This window comes from Euprymna scolopes, chromosome 23, assembly GCF_053919585.1.
Source record: "Euprymna scolopes isolate OS-2025 chromosome 23, ASM5391958v1, whole genome shotgun sequence".
NCBI classification, from domain to species: Eukaryota; Metazoa; Mollusca; class Cephalopoda; order Sepiida; family Sepiolidae; genus Euprymna; species Euprymna scolopes.
In genome coordinates this window covers 76,868,381-76,894,493 of record NC_136504.1, presented here as the reverse complement: position 1 = coordinate 76,894,493, position 26,113 = coordinate 76,868,381, and the positions used below count along the sequence as shown (strand labels likewise).

General features: G+C 37.9%; 1 protein-coding gene across 4 annotated transcripts in view; it reads left to right on the top strand.

The window, feature by feature from the left end:
• LOC145246018 (enolase 4-like) overlaps nt 1-20,484 on the top strand; it is a 772,121-nt gene extending 751,637 nt beyond the window's left edge. For all 4 annotated transcript variants that reach the window (XM_080107835.1, XM_080107834.1, XM_080107837.1 and 1 more), the window contains one exon: nt 20,275-20,484. In XM_080107835.1, the coding sequence (XP_079963961.1) occupies nt 20,275-20,469 (195 nt within the window). In that variant the 3' untranslated portion in view covers nt 20,470-20,484. The remainder of the gene's footprint in view (nt 1-20,274) is intronic.
• The last annotated feature ends 5,629 nt before the right edge of the window (nt 20,485-26,113 follow it).

Genomic DNA, 26,113 nt, shown 5'->3' with positions numbered 1-26,113 from the left:
CCTGGCGCACCGAACTTGAAACAGTGAATGGCGCCAACCGCACCCCGTTTATCTGCACGATTGATGTCGGCCGAGCATACAGAATGGAGATCCATCTGCAGAAGTCAGGCCCAAAACCGCCAGCCTCCAATACAGATCCCAAGAAGCAATGGTCCACCCTGTCGAACGCCTTGGACTGATCCAAATTGATCGGCGCAGCTTCGATGTCATCTTCTAAGTTTTCTATGATGGTGCGAAGCAAGTGCAGATTGTTTTGAATCGATCTTCATAGCGTAATTCTGATCCAGTTCGTCCAAGTCGGTGATAATGACCTGCAAATGATTTGCAAGAACTCTGGCCAAAATTTTGACATTCGCATTTAAGAGCGTGATGGGCCTATAGTCATCTAGCCCCCCGACACACCCGTCCTTCTTCTAAAGAAGCCACTCCCTTGGTAACCTTACTTGGGATGGATCCCGTGTCAAACCAGTGGTTAAACACGTTCGTCAGAATGGGAACGAATATGTGTGACAGCCTCAAGTACAATTCATAGGGCAGACCATCGAGTCCGGGTGATTTGTCATATCCCACCTGCCTTAACGCAGCAACAACCTCACACTCTGCAACCCGACCATCACAACTAGCCGCTCAGGCCGCCTCCAGTTGTTAAACTCCTAGACGTGGAGCCAGGACAGCTGTGCGAAGTGATCCTTGAAGTGAACCCGAAACCGCTCACAAATCTCCCGAGACGACATTAACGAGCGCCCTTCTGGGCTCTGGATTTCTCGGATGTAATTAACTGATTTGCACCCGAGTGAAGCTCTACGTTCACAGCTTCATTGGACACCTTACATAGCCTAGCCCTAGTTACCTGGCCCTGATACCGCTCGCTAGCCAAACAGTTCAGGTCCCCTTTGGCTAGTTCTATCTGTAAGGTGTCCCCCCCCCTGCCACCGCCTGGGCCAACCTATCCTCTAGACGCTTCTCTGCCTTGGCCTTATTTAGTGCGAGGCGCTGGCCATACTTGACAGAGAAGTCCCTAATGCTAGCTTTGGCACTAACCCACCACTTATTCCCGGTTACCCCACCCCCCCACCCCCTTCTTGATATGATCGACCAGCTTTTCCCGGAAGTCGGCCAACTTCAGTAAGAAGGTGTTCAACTTCCAGTACCCAGCCAGTTTGTGCTTCCTATCTAAGTTGATCCGAGCCACAAGTAGTTTGTGGTCGGAGTGACCTAACCAGTGGAACGTGGGACAGGTAGTATAATCGAGGGTGACTCTTCTAACTAACAACCGATTCAGGCAGGCATCCAGACCGGAGGGCCTATTAGAGAGCCACATCCACGTCTCCCGCCCCGAATGATCCACCCGGAATCTATCGACCAGATTGCACAAAGCCATCAGATCAGAAAGACTGGTGTCACACCCATCCGTCCCTCTAGTCCCACCCACCTTATCTACTCTGGGATCAAGGATGGCATTCCAATCACCTACTAGGACTAACCGTTCCGAACCCCCGAGAAACACCTCCAACCGCCGAAAAAAGGAAACCCGCTCTCGTGTGGTATTAGGCGCATAAACCGCAATGACTCGAAACGATCTATTTTCAACGGCAACATCGGCCACGACCAGTCTGCCATCAGCATCCGCATGCACAACGCTAACCGCTGCAGAAAGAGTGCATCTAACTAGCAAGGCCACCCCCCTACTATGACGGTCACCGAATGCTGAAAAGACATCGTAATACCCCTCCAGCACCTGTTGATCGTCAACTGAAACTAAGTGAGTTTCTTGCAGCGCGGCCACATCTATGTTCATGGATTGCTTTGGCACCTCATGCCCCTCACGTTCAAGCTAGCTAGGCTTAAATACGTAGCTATTATGCCTACTCAGTTTCAACCACCGGCTTGAAGTCTTTTGCAGTGAGGATGCCAGAGGATTGGGTGAGATTAACCGAAAGCAACTCGGACATGACCCGTCCGTCTCGCGCAATTCTCCCGACATCCAGCGGGAAGGTTAACTTTATGGCCTTATAGAACGAAGTACAATGGGACCCTCCCCTCGCACCTATTCGTCATGCCCCTCCTCCACCAACTTTGTATCTTTGATCGCTGGTGCGTCCCACCCTCATGTGACGCACAAAGGTCATGAGTAGAGGAGCGTTTTTGAAACGAGTAGGATCCACAGTCGATAGGCTGCCACTATCTCCAGCTTCTGGAGTCCCCTCTACCTGGGGGTTATTTTATTGGCTGCATGGTAAGGATCAACCTCACAGATCAGGTCTCCGGGGAGGAAGGGGGAGCTTCCTGGTCTTTTCTCTTCTTAAGAGAGGCCGATTGGGTTTATTTGCTTCCCCACTGAGCAAATTAGGCAAAAGGCCGTTTTTTAATGTGGAGATAAGGGGAGGGGGAGGGAAAGGGGGGACCAGCTCCCGAGAGGTGGGAAATGGGAGCTGGATTAGTAACTGTTGGTATGAAGGGTTGCCACTTCAGTGACCAAGGTCAGATATGTGGGGTTACCCCAACATATGGTCTTTGCTAGTCATAGCTTGCAGCATCTGTCGGAACAGATGCTACACTTTGAGATATTAAATCTTTTATTCATGTTAAAAATACAGTCAAAATCAACGATGAACAAAAAACTTAGGCACATGGCCAACTCAAAAGGGAGGATTGTGGGGGTCGTTGGTCATCCTTGTCACTCCAGAACTAAACAAAATCAAAAGTTTCTCCCAGCTAGTATCTTCTTTCACCATAATACCACATTCACCCTTTCATACTGGGGAACGTCCTACTTAAATCACAATTTTTAAAACATTTTTTATTGACGTGTAAAAACAAAAAAAGATAACAATAAAATGTAAAAACAAAAAAGATAACAATAAAATGTAAAAACAAAAAGATAACAATAAAATGTAAAAACAAACAGATAACAATAAAATGTAAAAACAAAAAGATAACAATAAAATGGTACAATAATTCATTTGTGTCGAGGGCGGGGGAAGAAAAAACAAAAGGTGATTAGTAGGACTCTCCCAACCCCGTCTAGTTGATAGACTGCCCGTTCCACTAGGTTTGTAAAAGGAACCTTGCTTCTGCGGGTCAGTCTCTAGGTGGGGATGCCCTCTAGATGGGGGTGAATGGAGAAAAGAAAATTTTGTGGGTAAGGGATGGGGGTTAGTTTGTATTTCTTTCTCTCCAAGATGGATAAAATTTAGAGGAAGGGGTGAAAACAAAAATTGCAGGTAAGAGGGGATGGGGATCTTGGAGGCTTCCTAATCGGGGAGGGATGGAACACACACTCAGCTAGCTGAGAGGCTACTTGTTTAATTTTACTTTACAGAACTGTGCGTTCCACACCTAGGCAGAGAACATGTATTCAAATTTGGCTCCTCTTCATACACACAGACTTGCTACATGTATCCATCTTCTGTCAAATGCTGCGCGATGCAGCCTTCTTCTATCACATCTGATCTTCACCCGTAGTTGGTGTTTAAAGAAAGCGATCAGATCTTGATCAGAAAAAGACAACACCCCCCCGGCAACCTTGCAGACGCGACGTCCAAATCACCATTCTCGCCACGGCCAGGATCGTAACGTAGACCATTTGTCTTTCCCGGTCCCACGGCGGCCTCACGTTGTCCACAACATTGGATACAGTAATTGGGCGAGGATGCTCAGGATCGATGTGAGCCGTCACCTCGCTGACATACGACCAGTACTGGCGGAGTTCGCGGCAATCAAAGAAAGCGTGATCAGTAGTTTCTACGGCCGTTGTCCCACAACGGGGACAATCAGGCGACTCCAAAAACCCGGAACTGCATTGTATGTTGTTGAGTGGAAGTGCATTTCGGGCCAATCGCCAGGTCAGAGAGAACTCCGAATTGTTCAGATGACTCAAACCTGGCGCCCAGCTCCACGCGGAGCGGCTCTCACTCTGCTGCCAGCCCAAACGCGCAGATAGCAGGCCGTCGGCGGCCCTCTTCACTAGATCCCTGTGGAGTTCCCTACGGGTAACAGTTACAAGGTCACTGGACCTTGGTAGTTGTTTTAGCGCGGCTCGGCACTCTTTCATGTAGGCAGATTCTCCCCGCGGCCTGCGACGGCTCTCGATGGAAGGGTCGAGAACGAGGTCGGGGAAGGCGGCAGTAACCACGGGGTGCCACGGTTGGTCATCTTGCATATAGTGGCTCAGGAAGGCCAGCCTCTCAGCATCTCGATGACACTTCAAGTCCGGCATTCCCAAGCCTCCCTCACACGGACGTTGAATACAGACCTGTCTGCTCACCCAGTGTCTTCCTCTGTCCCAAAGGAGCGAGGACAAGAGTTCGACAAGAGCTTTTAGGTGTTGTGCAGGCAGGGGAAGTACGGCCAGTCGGTAAAGGATGAGAGAAAAGACGTAAGTAGCGCACGCCTCAGCTCTACCCTTTAAGGAAAGTTTCCTAGGAAGCCACGAATTGACTGCAGCCTCCACCTTTGACCGTGCCTCCAACCAATTCTTGTCAAGCTGGAGACCCGGTCCGAACCACACGCCGAGAATCCGGACCGGGCAATCTGTCCAGCTGAAGGGCGCCGGGAGGTTTGCGTTGCCACTCCAGGCGCCCAACCGCAGTCCTACCGACTTGCTGCGGTTTATCTTGGCCCCCGTGATTCTTTCGTACTGTGCGAGTGCCTCCGACATGACCTCAATGTCTCTGAAGCCCGACACAAAGACCGTGACATCATCGGCGAACGCGGATACCTTGGGAGCTGAGCTGCCAGGCAGAGCCATTCCACGCAGGGCCGAATTTGCCTCCCCATGTCTCAGCTTGCGGAGCAGAGGCTCCAAAGCCAGGACATAAAGCAGGGGCGACAGCGGACAACCCTGACGAACCGATCAAAAAATGTCGATACATTATGGAGATCCACTTGCAAAAGTCCGGTTTAAAACCGGCGGCCTCTAAGACAGATGCCAGGAAATAATGGTCGACCCATATCGAAAGCTTTGGACTGATCTAAGTTGATCAGCGCGGCTTCCGTGTCATCATCTATTCCCCCCTCTAGGATCGTACGGATCAGGTGCAAGTTGTTCTGAATCGATCTCCCCTTCACAGCGTAGTTCTGTTCCGGTTCAACCAACTCGTCGATAACAACCTGCAGCCGATTCGACAGGACCTTGGCCAAAATCTTCAACTCTGTGTTTAGCAGAGTTATGGGCCTGTAGTTGTCTAACTCTTCCCCTCCATGCCCGTCACCTTTCTTCAGCAATGTGATCACTCCCTTGGTTACATGCCCTGGGATGGATCCCTGAGCAAACCAATGGTTGAACATATCCGTCAGAAGAGGCAGAAACATGGGTGACAGCCTCAAGTACAGTTCGTATGGCAGACCATCAAGTCCTGGCGATCTGTCACAGCTGACCTGCTTCAGCGCAGTAAAGACCTCCCACTCCGTCACCGGGCCCTCGCAACTAGCCGCTCTAGCCGCCTCGAGGTGGGGAGAGTCGGCCAAATAGTCGCTAAACTCAAGGACCGGAAGATCGGGCTGCTGCGTAAAATGCTCCTCGAAATGTTTTCGAAACCCCTCACAGATCTCCCGAGTCGATCCCAGGGTGCGTCCATCCGGATGTCTGACTTTCGCAATGTATTTGTCCGAGCCACGCCTAGAAACCTCACGGCGCACGTCTGCATCAGAATTGACTGCTTCGTTGCCTATCTTTCTAATCCTAGCTTTAACTACTTGGCCTTCGTAACGCTCGCTAGTCTCGCATAGAAGGTCCTGCTTAGCTAGTTCCTGACTAACCCTATCACCCTCCCCCGTAGCCTGGGCTAGTTTCTGCTCTAGCTTCTTCTTCGTCTTGGCCTTATCTAGTGCGAGGCGCTGGGCATACTTGACGGAGAAGCTTCTGATCTTGGCTTTGAGACCTAACCACCACTTACTCCTGGTAACCGCCCCCACTAGTGCCTTTTTAATCAATTCTCTTAACTGAACTCGGAAGTCTTGTATCTCCAGAAGGGAGGTGTTTAACTTCCAGTACCCCGCTAACTTAGGCCTATTTCCTAGCTTCAGCCGGGCCATAACTAATTTATGGTCCGTCTGGCCTAGCCAAGTGAACGTGGGACAGGATAGGAAGTCTACTTCGCCTCTCCTAACTAACATCCTGTCCAAATAGGTATTTGGATAGGAAGAAACGCTATTGGTCCACGTCCACATTTCCCGCCCTGGATGCTCGACCCGAAACCTGTCGACCAGTCCGCATCTAGCCATCAGATCAGCCAGGCTGGACTCGCACCTATCCGACCCTCTAGCATCGCCTCCTACCTTATCTATGTCGGGGTCTAAGATGGCATTCCAATCCCCCATTAGCACTACCTGCTTCCGACAATCTACAAACGCGTCAAGCTGACTGAAGAATGAGACCCTCTCACGAGCGGTGATGGGCGCATGAACCGCAATCACCCAAAACACAGAATCTTTTACGGCAACATCTGCCACGACCAGCCTGCCCTCCGCATCTCTATGGACAACGTTGACCGTCGCGGAAAGGGTACGTTTAACTAGCAAGGAGACTCCCTTCCCCCTTAAGGTGTGTTACACTCAGCTCCGAAGTCAGCCGGGGAAAGGACACCGATGTTGTGTGCAATGCTCAAGGTGGTCAGGTTTTTCATATCCTGACCTTCTCTCACAATGCCACCAACATCCAAAGGGTAAGTCAATTTAAGGGCCCTATAAAGTGACGGATGGACCAACACTGGGACCCTTCCCTTACATTGTTTTGTGAGTTCCTCAAGGGAAGGATCATTTTTCCTAATCAGTTCAATTCCCGGACCAGCCCCTTCAGCGGCCTCCAGCATTGTCCACACGTTGGTCTTGCAGGCCTCAGGAAGCCTGACGAAAGTTGTTAGCCGTGGGGCGTCCGGGAAATTAGAGGGGACATTAACGTCTTTTCCCTCTATCTGTTGGCAGTCCAGCAGAGGTTTTAAATTTTTTCTCTGCCGGTGTGGTAAGTCCATTGCCACAGACTGGGGATCTACAAAACAAAGTTCCTCCCTCGTTTCGAGGGTGAGGGTCCCTGTTGGAGTGAGTCCATAAGTGGGAGAATCTGAAGGGTCTCTCCCCCACCTGGGTTCATTCTTTTCTTTCTGGGATGGCGGCTCAATTTGTATTGGTGTGGGGACGAGTGTCTGTGTGGTGTCTGGTGTTGGTGTTGGTGGGGTGTCTGGTGTTGGTGCGGTGTCTAGTGTTGGTGTTGGTGCGGTGTCTGGTGTTGGTGTGGTGTCTGATGTTGGTGTTGGTGTTGGTCTGGTGTCTAGTGTTGGTGCAGTATGTGGTTTGGGGGTGGAAGTGGGTTGTGTTGTTGTTAGAGGTGGTGTATGCTCACAGGGAGTGGGGGCTGCCTTTTCTTCCCCTTTCCTTTTTTTGCTTTTCTTTTTTATTCTTTTGAATGAACCGGGGAGTGGTGAGGTTGAGTTCCTCTCCCTCTCGCTAGCAGATTCATCCTCAGAGGAGCAGTGTTCTCTGTGCTTGGTCCCCGTCTCAATTGGTGTGGGGACCGTTGGTTGTTGCTGCTCCTCTAATTGCTGTTTCTCTGGTTGATGCTGTTGCTGTTCTGGTTGCTGCAGCCGTTTTTGTTGCTGCTGCTCCTGTTCTGGCTGTTGCTGCTGCTGCTTTGGCTGCTGCTGTTTTTGTTGTTGCCGCTGTTTTCGTGGCATTGGTTGTGGAATTGGCCGCGGCAGCTGATGTTGTTGCTGCAGCTGGTTCAACGGCTGGTTTGGCTGCTGCTGCTGCTGTGTCTGCTGCCGTGGCTGTTGCTGTGGCTGTTGTGGAGGTTGCTGTTGTTGTTGCTGCCTCGGTTGTTGGGTTGGTGGTGGGACGGTGGCAGATGGGTTTGTGGGCTTCCGTTTCCACCTCATTACTGTGATCCATTCCTCCCCCTTGGCCTCCTGCGTGGTTTTGGGTTTCCTCGGTGCTGGGGTTGGTGCTCCAGTTGCAGGAGTTGTGACAGCCTGTTTGGACACTGGTGCTGTCTCAGAGGTTTGGACCGCCTTTAGTGTCACTCGAGTAGGAGTTGACCTTTGAGGGCAGCTCTTGGCCATGTGACCCTGCTTTTGGCAGAACCAGCAGTGCGGACGACGCCCCTCCACCACCACCGTCATAGTTGCCTCCTTAAATGTCAGCTGTGCTGGTATCGCCTGGAAGCCTTCTTTCTTTAGCCTCATGGCCACAGTGTAGCTGCCCAAGTGCATGCTGGTTTTCGACTACACTGGGGTTATTTTTTCCACCTCGCCGAACTGTGTGAAGAAGGATCCCAGGATTTCTGCTGATATTTGCATAAGTACATTGAATACCTGCACCCGGGTCCTTGTCCTGCCCTGGTATTCGGGCTTTAGTTTTATTCTCCCATACTTAATTTCCTGTAGGGAGAGTCTCTCCGCATCTTCCTTGGTGGGTAGGAGGATGTCCCACATGGCGTAGCTCCTCTGGTACAGGTATAGTACCAGTATGTTTAGCTTGGGTAGGAGCCCCGCCATGTCTTCCTTTTTCATCCCTAGGAGGCGGTTTTCCGGCATATCCGAGATGATGAGGGAGAGGACTCTGTCTTCGATTGCCTCCCAAGTGCCTGGCACTGGTTTAATTTCTGCCCCCTCTATGTATTGTCTGTACTTGGTCAAGTACAAGTCTCTATACTCTTGAGGGGACAGTTGCTTCTCTACAGTCTTCCCCATGCCGACCCTCTTGTTGGTGTTGGATCTTTGGTGAGGTTGGACTGTTTTTGCTGTTCCTTTGCGGAAGGGTTGCTATTTTGAGGGGCATTTCCCTTTCCGCTTTCCTTTGGGATCGACTCTCTATGCTTCTTCCAGGAAATGCCTCCCTTTTTGGGGAGTCGGGCTCCTGGGGAGCATTGTCCCCTTTATTGTCCTTGGGAGCTTTTGCTCCTTTTGTTTTGGGGAGGTCTAGGCTGTATGCCCCCTCGTTTTCTTGATTTGCTTCCCTTTTGGGGCAGTAGCCCTCCTGGGGAGCATTGTCTCCCTTATCATCCTTTGGGGCTACAGCCTCTTGATTTTTGTTGTCAGAGCAGTATGCCCCGTCCAACATTGTTTTTTCTCCCCATTGTGGGGAGTCGCCCTCTTGGGGAGCTGCTGGTGAGTTTTCTCCCTTCTGGGGGGCGTCATTCGGTTTAGTGTCCGGGCGGTATGCCCCATTGCTTTTTGCTCCCCCTGTTGGGGAGTCGTCCTCTTGAGGAGCAGTTTTTCTTGTGGTAGCCCCCTGGCTGGGGGTATCTGTATTGGTGGTCCCTGGGCTGGGGGTGTCCATTTTTGAAAAAAGCTCTCTCTTCCCTGTATTAAAATTCACCAAAATGAGTGACGTGGAGTCGGCGTCCAAAGTGGGGAGCCGACTTTGGCGCCAAAAAGAAATGGCGCCAAAGGCGGCAAGAGGGGAGATAGAACTGAGAGAGGGAGTGGGAAGTTAGTGGAGGGAAGAGAGAAAGTGTTTCCGACCCTCCCTCGCGGGAAGGTCGTAAATTATCAGCTCGGATCCCCCCGTAAGGGGGGAGAGCAGAGAAAGACAGACCAAGTGGGAGTGCGGACAAAACGATACCCAACAAGCTTGTCAGGTGTTCCGGGCACGAGAATGTGTCGCCAGAACAGCATTGCCTAGCGCTGTGTATGTATCAGAGAACAGATACTACACTTTGATCTTGTTTATATATTTTATTGCTTTTAAAATTTTGTAAATACAATTAAGTAAAAAAAGCAAAAGATTTTCAAACAACAAAATTAGGCACAAGGCCCTACAAGAAATTGGGGAGGGGAAGGGTTCAGGGTCTTTGTGTCTAAAGTGATTAAAAAGTAATAAATGTAGACTTTGGAGTCTTACTCTTGACTGGCAACATTTACCAAAATACCTCATTCACTCTGTGGATCTTAAACTAACTAATAAATCCCCAGCGTTTAAGAATCAAAAACATATTTACAATTTATAGACAGTTGTCTGTGTGTTTGTGTATGCATTTTTTTTTTTTTTTATTGTATATTAATTTTGTGTGTCTGTGTGTGCATGTGTGAAAAAATAAAGTTCAATTTCATTAGAAAATAAAAAGTTTTTGAATTAAAAGTGTTCATATCAAAAACAAAAAATAAATCCTGCTGGGTTGTTAGTGAGACCCACCCTGTACTAATCTAGGTGACTAGACCCCCCACTAAACGGGGAACCGAAAACAAACAGGGCGATCCCTAATGGGGATTGGGGAAGATATCTTAATGGAAGTGGGAGAAAACAAAGCAACGGGTGGAGGGGGGTTGGAAGATGACCTCTGAGTAGGGGAGTGACCGGGGATGTTGAAAAAGCAAGGATGTGGCACAAAGGGGATGGGCAGACTCAGAGGTTCTCTAGTACAAAAAAATAAAATCAGGAACAGGATCTCATTTACACCACCAGTCAAGAGTCTTCTTAAGTTTTTCTTAGCTAGAACCTAAGCGGGATGGGTTCCGAAGGCCCCAGCACCGCCCGTGCCATGCTTAAGGAGGGAACACGTATTGAAACTTGGCTCCTCGACGGATGCACAAACTAGTGCTGTGCACCCACCTCTTGTTAAATTTCACTCTAGGCAACCTCCTCCAATCGCATCTGATCTTTACTTTAAGCAAATGTTTAAAGTAAACGATCAGATCCCGATCCGGAACAGATGTCCCTTCGCGGACCAACTTGAGGCGCGTGATCCAAATCACCATGCGCGCTACTGCCAGGATCACCAGGAAAACCATTCTTTCTTCCCTGGGGAACGGCGGCTCCATGTTGTACACAAAATAACCTTCGTCGAGATCGAGCAGACATTGTGCATCGATGCGAACCGTTACCCCCCCCCCCCGACGTACTCCAATAAGAGCTGGATCCGGCTACAACTAAAAAACGCGTGCCCGATCGTTTCGGGCTTGCGTTTGTCACAGCGCGGACAGAAGCCCCTCGTATGTTCTTTATACCGGCAGAGTTCGTCGAGAAGGGGCAGCGCGTTACGGACCAGTCGCCAGGTGAGGGAAAATTCCAAGTAGTTCAGAATCTCCCGTCCCGGCGCCCAACTCCAATGAGAACGGACAACCTCCATCGACTATCCCATCCACCTACAAAGTGGATCCTTCGCTGTCCCCTCCACTAGCTCCTGATAAAGTTTCTTTCTTGGCTGATCGAGGACACTGGTCCTCAGCAAAGCTCTAAGAGCGGTCCGGCATTCAGAGAAGAACTTAGACTCCACCCTCGGTCTACGATGACCTTCTACCGAGGGGTTGGGTTTGAGATTGGGAAACGAGTTCTCAACCACAGGGACCCAAGGAGCGTCTTCTTCAAGCGAACGACCCAGGAAAGCCAATCTCTCGGCATTTCTATGACACAAGAGACTGGGCTGACCCAGGCCTCCCTCGCTCGGACTCTGGACACAGACCTCTCTGCAGACATAATGCTTACCATCGTTCCACAATAGTGAATCGAGGCGCCCTTGCAAGTGGTTAGTTGTTCTGCAGGGAGAGGAAGTACAGACAATCGGTAAAGGATGAGTGGAAAGACGTATGTAGCACACGCCTCCGCCCGACCCTTCAAGGACAATTTCCTTCCAATCCAAGTCTTCACCGACGATTTGACCTTGCCATATACTTCCGACCAATTCTTTTTCAGCTGAAGTCCCGGTCCAAACCAGACACCGAGAATACGGACCGGTCCATCGGTCCAGCTGAAAATACCTGGAAGCGAGTTTACCCTGGTCCAGGCCCCCAACCGCAGGCCGACAGACTTGCTGCGGTTGAAGATGACCCCTGTGACTTCTTCGTATCGAGTGAGCACCTCAACGACCGCTTGAACGTCCGTGTGGCAAGACACGAACACGGTGACTTCATCAGCGAACGCGGAAACCCTAGCTCGTGTGCCTCCAGGGAAAGCTATTCCGCGCAGGACTGGTGTAGCCGACTCGTCCCTTAACTTGTGAAGGAGGGGTTCCAACACCAGGACGTACAACAGAGGCGACAGCGGACAACCCTGACGCACCGACCGAGAGACAGCGAATGACTCCGACAGCTTACCTTTGATCTGCACCGCTACCGTCGGCCTATCATACAGGACAAAGATCCACTTGCGGAAGTCCGGATTAAATCCGGCGGCCTCTAGCACAGCTCCCAGGAACCGATGGTCGACCCTATCGAATGCCTTGGACTGATCTAAACTGATCAGCGCGGCTTCGGCGTCGTCTTCTGTCCCCTCTATGATCGAGCGTATCAAATGCAAATTGTCTTGAATCGATCTCCCCTTCACAGCATAAGTCTGGTCCGGTTCGATCAAGTCAGTGATGACAACCTGCAAACGATTCGCAAGAATCTTTGCCAAAATCTTTAACTCTGTGTTTAGCAGAGTCAAGGGCCTAAAATCGTCAAAATTTTCCACCCCACCATGCCGTTGACCTTTCCTTAGCAATGTGATCACTCCCTTGGTCACCTGTCCAGGGATGGAACCCTGAGCAAACCAATGGTTGAACATATCCTTCAGAATTTTGATCTTGTTTATATATTTTATTGCTTTTAAAATTTTGTAAATACAATTAAGTAAAAAAAGCAAAAGATTTTCAAACAACAAAATTAGGCACAAGGCCCTACAAGAAATTGGGGAGAGGAAGGGTTCAGGGTCTTTGTCTAAAGTGATTAAAAAAGTAATAAATGTAGACTTTGGAGTCTTACTCTTGACTGGCAACATTTACCAAAATACCTCATTCACTTTATGGATCTTAACTAATAAATCCCCAGCGTTTAAGAATCTGGCACCCAATTCCACAGGGAATGAGCTATATTCATTTTGCCAACGTAATATTACTGAGGTTGGTCCCCATGAAAACAAACAAACGACTCTATTTTAATTCTTGAACGAAATTTATGCAATCAAAAGGAGATTGAGAGTTTGTTGATTCCATCTAAATTAATTTCATCTAAAGGGTAAAAATTAAATCGCCTGTTTTGTTGATGAGTTTCACTCGTGTTTGGAGAATGTTTCACTTGTGTTTGGCAAACGTTTCACTCATGTTTAGCCGGTAAGAGAAAGAGCGGGGGCGAAGAAAGAAAGGAGGGGGGATGGAGGCGGTGATTTGAAACCGCGACAATCGTTTAATTTTCAAACCAGAACCAAAGGGGAAATAACTGTGATAGTTTAATTGAAAAATTGTTTAAAACGGAGCACGTTATTAAATATTTCCTGTAATAAATTTGTTTTCATTTCGAAATATTCTTCTAAGCAGAATTATTATTTTTGTACGGTAAATATCCAGATACGTTACTACAGAACACCGACCACTCTAATTTGTTTTTTTATAGGTAATTGAGGTCGCTGACAACGAATCTGATAGTCAAACTTGGGGCAAATTTACCGTTTGCATGGTATTTACCCCTGAACCCACGAACTACTTTCCACCATTTTGCAGCTTCCGTTTATGCTATGCGCATGCACGTTGTAGCATAAACGACGGCTTCACCAAGCAAACTACGTTGCGGGGAGGGGATTTTTTTTTTCCAGGACATAGAATTTTCTAATTTTCAAAAATACATTACAGCACTTTTTGGATGGAAAATTTAAAATTAGCTGAAAAAGAAATAAAACAAGAAAAGGAAAGCACTCCAAGTTGGAGTGGGGGGGGGGTAATTTATGTGTTTTTTTTTGTTGTTGTTTTTTTTTACCTGGAACATAGATTTTTTCAAATTTTCCGTAAGTAACGCACCGACATTTACCAATTAGAACACCATTTAACATTTTCCGAAGATTTTACTGCGTACATTGGGGGCACGAGCGGGGGGGGGGGCGGATGTGATGTTGGGGCGCGCGTGCCCCAACATCACATCCGCCCCCATCCGCTCGTGCCCCCAATGTACGCAGTAAAATCTTCGGAAAATGTTAAATGGTGTTCTAATTGGTAAATGTCGGTGCGTTACTTACGGAAAAACGTTTAACTAAACTGCAAAAGCACCTATTAAGCCACATAAGTTCTATAATTGAATCACCCTCCCGCAAAAAAAGAATGAAAAACATAAAGATGTTTGGTGCTTATGTTTTTGTAAACCACATTAAACTACGCGAGACAAAAAAAAAAAAAAAAAAAGTCCCCCAATTTGTTGTACTATTCTTTAACTGTAAGTCATTAAAAAAAATGTTAGTCCGTAATTTTTTTATTGGTATGCCATGTGAGAAGGCAGTTTGCTAGGTGAAGCAGAAGCAAGCCGTCGTTCATGCTGCAGCGCACGCGCGTAGCGTAAACGGAAGCTGCAAAATGGTGGAAAGTTATTCGTGGGTTCGGGGGTTAATACCATGCAAACGGTAAATTTGCCCCAAGTTTGACTGTCAGATTCGTTGTCGGCGACCTCAATTACCTATAAAAAAAAAAACAAATTAGAGTGGTCGGTGTTCTGTAGTAGCGTATCTGGATATTTACCTTTTTGTACTTGTACAGTTTAATGAATATATTAAAAAATGAAAAAATCGAAAAAAAGTTTAAATTATATGTATCTGTTATAGAACGAAGTTCTCCGAAAAAAAAAATTTCACTTAATTTCATCAAATAGTTTTCTTTTTACTTCGTTCCATAACGAATACATACAATTTGAACTTTTTTCAATATTTTCATTTTTTAATGTATTCAGTAAACTGTACAAGTACCATTATTTTTATTTTTAATTCGGAAGAATTTTTTCGCTATTTTTTAAATAACCTTTTTTATGTTAGAGGAAAAGGTAAAATCCACCCTCGAAAATACCTTTAAAATTATAATTTTTATAGATTTTCGGGGGCACTGAAGACAAAAATAACGTTTAAAATTACGGCAAACGAGTAGTTTCCAAGATATGAAAAAAATGTTAGTTTCAAAAAGTGGGGTTTTCCATAATAATTTAACTTAAAATGAGCACCCACTTTGTGGCCACTATTTTGGTGTTGGTGGTGGTGGAGCTTTCTTTCCAAAAATATTTTAAAATTACCACTAATTCCAGGAAACAAGTAGTTTATAGAATATGAAGAAATGCACCCACTTTATGGCCAACGGCTTTGACCGCCAAAACCCCCTCCCCCCGCCCCTATATCGCCTCCCACCAAATGTAAACAGAATTTTTGTGAAATATTAAACGGTTCCAAAAAAAAATAAATAAATAAACCGCCAGCCTCCCCCTCCCAAATGCTAATCACAAAGTGGGCGCTCCTCCGCTCATTTTACGCTAAATTATTATAGGAAAATGATGCCGCACTTTTTTTAAACTAACAGTTCTTCCTATCTTGGAAACTACTCATTTGCCGCAATTTTAAACGTTATTTTCGTGTTTAGCGCCCCCGAAAATCTATAAAAGTGGTAATTTTGAGAGTGGAATGATATTTACCGTGAAATAAAGACTAAGTCCTCATTTACTTGCATTCCCATCGAAGGTAGAGTTAGTCAGACACAGGGCCAATTTTCCATGTGGGCAAAACCCATCATCTTTTTTTTTGTGTTTATAAAATTTAATCAGTGTTGCCCAGGATTTATTATAATAATTATAATTAATAGCAAGTGTGTTTAATTGCTTGCGAAACAGATTTTCTTTATAATTTATTTAATATCTTAAATTAAAAATGGTCACTTTTTACGACGTGACCCAGCGTCGTTTAACCCCTATAAAAAAAAATAAAGATCTACTTTTTGGGGGCCTATTATGTTTAAGCAGCAGCAGCATTTAGATTATGAAAGAAGAAATTTTGAAAAAATATGAAAAAAAAAAAAAATTAACATTTTAGCGTGGGGGATAACTTTTCTATATAAATTTAATGTAAAATGAGTACCCAATTTTTGGCCACAAAGCGTTCAATCAGTAATGTCATCTCTAGCATTTTTTTTCAAGTTTGGCGATCGAGGGAGGAGGGGAGCAAAACATGATAAATACAGTTTTTTTTTGTTGTTGTTTTTTTTGTTTTTTGCAGTGGGGCGGGCGGGAAATTCATTTGAAACATAAAATAACGATAAATTAAATTAATTTTTATGAGACCAGTCTGTATTTTCACCTAACAATTTTATGAACAGAACGAACCCCAAAATATGGCAAATTCATTTTTGGGGGCGGGGGGAGGATTACATTAGAAATATAAAAGGACGAAAATTTCATTTAATTATTTTTACAATTAATTTTTGGTAGATCTTTTTTTTTCTTCTTTTTTTGCAATTGCACGGACATTCGCTGCTATTTTTATTGAAATAAAAGTTGTAATGATTTATTTTTTAATTATATTTCTTCTTTAAGTGCTCAATATCTGGAGAATAGTTTCTTCTCTTTGTAACCCTTCTGCTGAAATATCTGGTGGAGAGAGTATCACATACGTCTTTTGTTTTGGGCGATTACATTTGCATGTTTTCATCCGTTGTTTTACTTTTGTTGTGGGGTATCCACGTTGCCCATGATGAAAATGATTAGTATACAGGTGTGTTTCAAACGGAACTTCATGTCAACCCAAGCAATGCTGGGTACCCATGCTAGTATTTTTATATTCTAGGTATTCTTTCAATGTATACTTTTGCTAGTTATTTCAGATTTTAAATATTAGAGTATTGTATTTTAGATAAAAGGAATTTGCTTGAACCATCTTTAAAAACTGTGTTCTTACCATCAAAGTATTTCAGAAAACAAAGGTGGACTTTTATTTTTGTATGGTAGAGGAATGAATTTGTAGTCAATGTTCAAGATTTCAAAAGAAATTGCATGTTATTTTCCAAATTTATTCCTAAATATTTTAATATTTTCATACAGAAAATTACATATCTTTAGAATTTCGAGATTTTGTGAGATTTTAAAACTGGATTTAAACATAAATCATTTGATATTAACATCTTTACATATACTGGATTCTAGAATTCTTTGATCATTTCAAAACAAGTTGCTAATAATGACAGCATAGATATTTTTGACACACAATTTTACCCGAAATCTGATGAATAAAATAAATTTCACACACGAATTTGCAAGAGAATAAACATTGACAGCAAAAATCTAAAAAGTTTAAAGTATTTTTTTCTATTTTCTCCAATTTCTGGTTTATTGGAATTTTTAACTGGAGAAAGGTGTACACAATTGTTGCACCAGAATAGCAAATTCTCTAATTTTTCTGAGAAGCAAGAAAATTCTCATCAAAGGGTTTTGCAGAAACTTTTCCAGTTCCAATTTCACCCACCCACTAAGCCTGAAACAATAATTGTTTTTTGTTTTGTTTTTTGGGTTTTTTTTGCTTTTTTGTGTGCGTGTGTGTGTTCAATTTTTTTATTTTCTCGTTCTCTTCAATGAGTCACAACTTTTTCTCAGGGAATAATACAAAATGGCAAGGGTAAGAAATATGAGAGAATCAAGGTGTTGAAATCGATAAATATATCTGACATAATATATATGATACAATTTGCCTCAAAGTAGATCTGCTTTGTCATCAAGAAATGGATAATGATTTGAAATAAGCAAAAGCTACAAATGTCTGGAATTTTGTTGTAAGGTTAAAAATAATTTTATTAAAATACATTTACATATCTTTTGTCATCTGATAGTAATTAATTTGAAACAGTTTTATGAATGAGGCAAGAACATTAGTGAAAATTGCTTCAAAGTTCTGTTGACTTTCAAACAATTGTAAATCTTACAATTGATGAATTATGTTTAAATAACTCCTTGGACAAGTGTTGGATTTTTTTTGTCTGTACAAAATTTAACCAGATAAAAATCATTTTCTTGTTTAATTCAGCTGAGAAAGTAGAAAATCTAAATATAGAAAATTGTAAAAAAAATTCTAATTGAATGAGAATATTATGTTAATATCGAAATTTTCTTGTGTAAGAGATTATAAAGGTTAACTTGTTTTCTGAAAATGTTACTTGGTTAACAAAACAATTACCATCAGGTGGATGGGAATCTCCTTTTTGCTTTTCTCCTATGGAAATCAATCAAAACGTCTGATTTAGTATCTCTCGCACACATACAAAATAATATTAAAGTCAATTGCATTTTGGCAGCAGTATTTCAAAGTCAGCGTTGTGTCCAAAAGAAAATGAAATCGGTAGAAACTGAGTTGAACCAAGAAGGTAGCAGATAAGAAGTGGCCCAAACAACTGAGTGTATGTCTTTCTACAGCAATTGATATTCATTTGTAATTTTTAACTGTTAATTATATATATATATATATATATATATATATATATATATATATATATAAACTACTTCATTTACTCACATAAAATTAATATACGAAAGTATAGATTTATGCGTAAACTTTAAGTATTTACTTCAAAAGAGCTCAATATGTAGGTAGAGCTAGTTAGTAAGTTATAAAATATATATGGCGATTAAGCTACACTGAATATTCCGCGTTTCATCTACTCTAGGACTCTTCAGGCTTATATATTTTATAACTTACTATATATATATATATATATATATATATATATATATATATATATATATATATATACTAGCAGATGTATCGGGCCTTCCCTGGGATTAAACATTATGTTAAATTCTTAAAAAAAACAAAAAAAACAGAAAGAAACTTAGACATGCGAGTATTATGTTTTTTCTAAACAGTTCACTTCTTGTAAGTAAAAAAAAAATACGTTGAGATCAAAACGTAAAGATTGAGTCAAGTACGATAACCATTTAGCCAACTTGACAATCTTTAAAAAGTGTTTTCAAACCTACTTATTCTTAACATAAGGAACCTGTTATGTGAACGAATTGTGCATGTGCAGCTGTGAAACAGTTGACAAACAAATAAAAATCCGATGACCTCCCTCTCCTAAACCAATTTTTCAATTTGGACCCCTTTAACAGCCCCTTTTTTTTCGTATATAAACCGATTAAAAAGTTTTCCACATGTCTGATTAACCTATATACCAAATTTCAAGTTAGTTGAGTATATAGGTTGATAGTTGTCCGCTCATACTCTTACTTTTATGTATATATATATATATATATATATATATATATATATATTTACTTTTATTGTTAGTTTTGTATTCATGCAAATAGTGACTATAATTATAGATAAAATTCAAAAAGATATTTTTAGCCAGAATAATTAATTATAAAAAATTTTAACCCAGGAGATAGTGAAAAAAAAACGAACAAAAAAAAAAAAAACAAAACAAAAAAAATAAAACGGTGGAATCTGCACCAGAGGAACAAATAAAAAGATTTCCTACTTCCTCATGATGGTAGAAAAGGCCAGAAAGAATTTGAAAGATTCAGAATTACAAAATAGAAAAAACACGATGGTCACTATCTTGGGCTGGGGTTTACCATTGAAAGTGAGGTCATGTCGGCACACTTCTTCCTTGAGGGCTTCAGTTGAACACTGATGACTACATCTGCATTTTGACTAAAGTAATGAAACCCTGCACTAATCAAGCAACTGCGCTCGGTGCTCTGCCATATCAAATGAAAGACCTAACCTGCTTATCAGAGAATTTTGTTGAGTGCATGACATCTGGCTTCCCATCTCACCTGACTACAATCCCTTTGATTTCTTTGTGTGTGGCACTAACAAATCCAGTTGCAACATGAAGGATGACTAGATGTTTTGGGGGGTAGGAGATAGTGGAAAAAAAAACATTGGTCAGTTAAGAAACTGCTTTTAAAGTCAAAGGTAGCAGAATAAGTTCTGACGACAAACTAGATTGCTGAATGAATTAAAAAAAATAAAAAAGCGACAAAAAAAAACTTATTTTTTCTCAACATTATTGAACAAATATTGGATCTTTCTAAAAGAATAAACGAAACATTTTGAAAGTATGAATTTTCTCACCCAACAGAATTCCCTACTAAAAAACATTCGAATAAAGTTTAACAAAAAAACATTTGAATAAAGTTTAACAAAAAACATTTGAATAAAGTTTAACAAAAAACATTTGAATAAAGTTTAACAAAAAAACATTCGAATAAAGTTTAACAAAAGAACATTTGAATGAAGTTTAACAAAAGAACATTTGAATGAAGTTTAACAAAAGAACATTTGAATGAAGTTTAACAAAAAAACATTTGAATGAAGTTTAACAAAAAACATTTGAATAAAGTTTAACAAAAAAACATTTGAATGAAGTTTAATAAAAAAACATTTGAATGAAGTTTAACAAAAAAACATTTGAAAAAAGTTTAACAAAATACCTTTCAAGGATTCCTTATTTTTGTGCTCCCTTCACTCATCACTATTCTTTATTCGTGTTTTCTTTTAGTTCCCTCTCCCAGTTAATATGAAGAAGTCAGTTTGAATGTTTGGAATAATTTGACTTTGTTACTTTTTTTGCAGGCTGTTGGCTTACAGAGTCGATTCCTCAAAACTGGTGGGCTATCCAGGGGTGAGCGAATTCAACTACTTAATCGGCTCATTTATATCGAAGAATATCTGATGATTACTGGTAAACTGGAAAAAAACACGGTTCAGTGGACATTTCCAAAATTAGAGGCAAAACAATTAATCAATCAATCAGAATTGTTGGAATAAAACATAGAGAGTTCATTCAGGACATTTTCGTGTTTTCCTTTTACAAAATATTTTTGACAACTTTAGTTTTGCTATAAGTTTTGTATTTAATATTTTGTCTTCTAAAAAATATTTTTGACAGTTTTGTATCTAAAATTGTAAAAAATACTTTTTAGAAAGGCAAAATATTAAATACAAAAGTTTCTTTCTAAAAATATTTTCGACGATTTTAGTTGTTTTATCAGTCTTGTATTTAATATTTTGTCTTTCTAAAAACTATTTTTGACAATTTTAGATTCGCTATCAGTTTTGTATTTAATATTTTTTCTTTCTAAAAAATATTTTTAACAAGTTTTGTTTTGCTATCAGTTTTGTATTTAATATTTTGTCTTTCTAAAAATATTTTTGAAAATTTTAGTTTTGCTATCAGTTTTATGTTACATATTTTGTCTTTCTAAAAAATATTTTTGACAATTTTAGACTTGCTATCAGTTTTGTATCTAAAATTGTAAAAAATATTTTTTAGAAAGGCAAAATATATAAATACAAAAGTTTCTTTCTAAAAAATATTTTCGACGATTTTAGTTTTTTTACCAGTTTTGTATTTAAAATTTTGTTTTTCTAAAAATATTTTTGACAATTTTAGTTTTGCTATTAGTTTTGTTGTTTTATATTTTTTCTTTCTAAAAATATTTTTGAAAATTTTAGTTTTGCTATAAGTTTTGTATTTAATATTTTTTCTTTCTAAAAATATTTTTGACAATTTTAGTTTTGCTATCAGTTTTGTATTTAATATTTTGCATTTCTAAAAAATATTTTTTACAATTTTAGTTTCGCTATCAGTTTTTAATATAAAATTTTGTCTTTCTAAAAGTATTTTTGACAGTTTAGTTTTGCTATAAGTTTTATATTTCATATTTTGCCTTTCTAAAAATATTTCTGACAATTTTAGTTTTGCTATCAGTTTTGTATTTAATAATTTGTTTTTCTACAATTATACTAACAATTTTAGTTTTGCAATCAGTTTGGTATTTAATATTTTCTCTTTCAAAAAAATATTTTTGGTAATTTTGGTTTTGCTATCAGTTTAATATTTAATATTTTGTCTTTCTAAAAAAGATTTTTAGGATTATAGTTTTGCTATCAGTGTTGTATTTAATACTTTGTCTTTCAAAAAATATTTTTAGTAATTTTAGTTTTGCTATCAGTTTTATATTTAATATTTCGTGTTTCTGAACATATTTTTGACAATTTTAGTTTTGCTATCAGTCTTGTATTTAATATTTTGTCTTTCTAAAAATATTTTTTGACAAATTTAGTTTTGCTATCAGTGTTTATTTAATATTTTGTCTTTGTAAAACGTATTTTTGACAAATTTAGTTTTGCTATCAGTTTTGTCTTTAATATTTTGTCTTTCTGAAAATAATTTTTACAATTTTAGTTTTGCTATCAGTTTTGGTGTTTTATCTTTTGTCTTTCTAAAAATATTTTTACGATTTTAGTTTTGCTATCAGTTTTCTATTCAATATTTTTCTTTCTAACAATATTTTTGACAAATTTAGTTTTGCTATATGTTTTGTATTTAATATTTTGTCTTTCTAAAAAATATTCTTGACAATTTTAGACTTATTATCAATGTTGTATTTAATATTTTGTCTTTCTAAAAACTATTTTTGACAATTTTAGATTTGCTATCAGTTTTGTATCTAAAATTGTAAAAAATACTTTTTAGAAAGGCAAAATATTAAATACAAAAGTTTCTTTCTAAAAATATTTTCGACGATTTTAGTTGTTTTATCAGTTTTGTTTTTAATATTTTGTCTTTCTAAAAATATTTTTTACAATTCTAGTTTTGCTTCCAGTTTTGTATTTAATATTTTGTCTTTCTAAAAATATTTTTGACAATTTTAGTTTTGCTATTAGTTTAGTATTTAATATTTTGAATCCTAAAAAATATTTTTGACAATTTTAGTTTTGCTATCATTTTTGTGATAAGTATTTTGTCTTTCTAAAAATATTTCTGACAATTTTAGTTCTGCTATCAGTTTTGTATTTAATATTTCGTCTTTCTAAAAAATATTTTTGACAATTTTAGTTTTGCTATCAATTTAGTATTTAATATTGCGTCTTTCTAAGAATATTTCTGACAATTTTAGTTTTGCTATCAGTTTTATATTTAATATTTTGTATTTCTAAACAATATTTCGAAAATTCTAGTTTTGCTATCAGTTTTGTATTAAATATTTTGTCTTTCAAAAAATATTTTTACGATTTAAGTTTTGCTATCAGTTTTGTGTTTAATATTTTGTCTTAAAAATATTTTTGACAAATTTAGTTTTGCTTTCAGTTTTGTATTTAATATTTTGTCTTTCTAAAAAATATTTTTGACAATTTTAGACTTATTATCAATGTTGTATTTAATATTTTGTCTTTCTAAAAACTATTTTTGACAATTTTAGATTTGCTATCAGTTTTGTATCTAAAATTGTAAAAAATACTTTTTAGAAAGGCAAAATATTAAATACAAAAGTTTCTTTCTAAAAAATATTTTCGACGATTTTAGTTGTTTTAATATTTTGTTTTTCTAAAAATATTTTTTACAATTTTAGTTTGGCTTCCAGTTTTGTATTTAATATTTTATCTTTCTAAAAATATTTTTGACAATTTTAGTTTTTCTATTTTTTTTGTTGTCTTATATTTTTTTCTTTCTAAAAATATTTTTGACAATTTTAGTTTTGCTATCAGTTTAGTATTTAATATTTTGAATCCTACAAAATATTTTTGACAATTTTAGTTTTGCTATCAGCTTTGTTATAAGTATTTTGTCTTTCTAACAATATTTCTGATAATTTTAGTTTTGCTATCAGTTTTATATTTGATATTTTGTCTTTCTAAAAAATATTTTTGAAAATTCTAGTTTTGCTATCAGTTTTGTATTTAATATTTTGTCTTTCTAAAAATATTTTTGACAATTTTAGTTTTGCTATAAGTTTTGTATTTAATATTTTGCCTTTCTAAAAATATTTCTGACAATTTTAGTTTTGCTATCAGTTTTATATTTAATATTTTGTATTTCTAAACAATATTTTGAAAATTCTAGTTTTGCTATCAGTTTTGTATTAAATATTTTGTCTTTCAAAAAATATTTTTACGATTTAAGTTTTGCTATCAGTTTTGTGTTTAATATTTTGTCTTAAAAATATTTTTGACAAATTTAGTTTTGCTTTCAGTTTTGTATTTAATATTTTGTCTTTCTAAAAAATATTTTTGACAATTTTAGACTTATTATCAATGTTGTATTTAATATTTTGTCTTTCTAAAAACTATTTTTGACAATTTTAGATTAGCTATCAGTTTTGTATCTAAAATTGTAAAAAATACTTTTTAGAAAGGCAAAATATTAAATACAAAAGTTTCTTTCTAAAAAATATTTTCGACGATTTTAGTTGTTTTAATATTTTGTTTTTCTAAAAATATTTTTTTCAATTTTAGTTTGGCTTCCAGTTTTGTATTTAATATTTTATCTTTCTAAAAATATTTTTGACAATTTTAGTTTTTCTATTTTTTTTGTTGTCTTATATTTTTTTCTTTCTAAAAATATTTTTGACAATTTTAGTTTAGCTATCAGTTTAGTATTTAATATTTTGAATCCTACAAAATATTTTTGACAATTTTAGTTTTGCTATCAGCTTTGTGATAAGTATTTTGTCTTTCTAACAATATTTCTGATAATTTTAGTTTTGCTATCAGTTTTATATTCAATATTTTGTCTTTCTAAAAAATATTTTTGAAAATTCTAGTTTTGCTATCAGTTTTGTATTTAATATTTTGTCTTTCTAAAAATATTTTTGACAATTTTAGTTTTGCTATAAGTTTTGTATTTAATATTTTGCCTTTCTAAAAATATTTCTGACAATTTTAGTTTTGCTATCAGTTTTATATTTAATATTTTGTATTTCTAAACAATATTTTGAAAATTCTAGTTTTGCTATCAGTTTTGTATTAAATATTTTGTCTTTCAAAAAAATATTTTTTACGATTAAAGTTTTGCTATCAGTTTTGTGTTTAATATTTTGTCTTTCTAAAAAATATGTTTGACAAATTTAGTTTTGCTGTCAGTTTTGTATTTTATATATAGTCTTTCTAAAAATATTTTGACAATTTTAAACTTGCTATCAGTTTTGTATTCAATATTTTGTCTTTCTAAAAATATTTTTGACGATTTTAGTGTTGCTACCAGTTTTGTATTTAATATTCTGTCTTTCTAAAAATATTTTTGACAATTTTAGTTTTGCTATCAATTTAGTATTTGATATTGGGTGTTTCTAAAAATATTTTTGGCCGTTTTTGTTTTGCTATCAGTTTTGTATTTAATATTTTGTCTTTCAAAAAAATATTTTTAGTAATTTTAGTTTTGCTAGCAGTTTTATATTTAATATTTCGTGTTTCTGAACATATTTTTGACAATTTTAGTTTTGCTATCAGTTTTGTATTTAATATTTAGTCTTTCTAAAAATATTTTTGAAAATTTTAGTTTTGCTATCAGTTTTATATTTAATATTTCGTGTTTCTGAACATATTTTTGACAATTTTAATTTTGCTATCAGTCTTGTATTTAATATTTTGTCTTTCTAAAAATATTTTTGACAATTTTAGTTTTGCTATCAGTTTTGTATTTAATATTTTGTCTTTCTGAAAATCAGTTTTGAAAATTTTAGTCTTGATATCAGGTTTGTATTTAATATTTTGTCTTTCTTAAAAATATTTTTGACAATTTTAGACTTATTATCAATGTTGTATTTAATATTTTGTTTTTCTAAAAATATTTTTGACAATTTTAGTTTTGCTATTTGTTTTGTTGTCATATATTTTTTCTTTCTAAAAACATTTTTGACAATTTTAGTTTTGCTATTAGTTTAGTATTTAATATTTTGAATCCTACAAAATATTTTCGACAATTTTTGTTTTGCAATCAGTTTTATATTTAATATTTTGTCTTTCTAAAAATATTTTTTGCTATTAGTTTAGTATTTAATATTTTGAATCCTAAAAAATATTTTTGACAATTTTAGTTTTGCTATCAATTTTGTGATAAGTATTTTGTCTTTCTAAAAATATTTCTGACAATTTTAGTTCTGCTATCAGTTTTGTATTTAATATTTCGTCTTTCTAAAAAATATTTTTGACAATATTAGTTTTGCTATAAGTTTTGTATTTAATATTTTGCCTTTCTAAAAAATATTTTGACAATTTTAGTTTTGCTATCAGTTTTATATTTAATATTTTGTATTTCTAAACAATATTTTGAAAATTCTAGTTTTGCTATCAGTTTTGTATTAAATATTTTGTCTTTCAAAAAAATATTTTTTACGATTAAAGTTTTGCTATCAGTTTTGTGTTTAATATTTTGTCTTTCTAAAAAATATGTTTGACAATTTTAGTTTTGCTATCAGTTTTGTATTTTATATATAGTCTTTCTAAAAAATATTTTGACAATTTTAAACTTGCTATCAGTTTTGTATTCAATATTTTGTTTTTCTAAAAATATTTTTGACGATTTTAGTGTTGCTACCAGTTTTGTATTTGATATTGGGTGTTTCTAAAGATATTTTTGGCCGTTTTTGTTTTGCTATCAGTTTTGTATTTAATATTTAGTCTTTCCAAA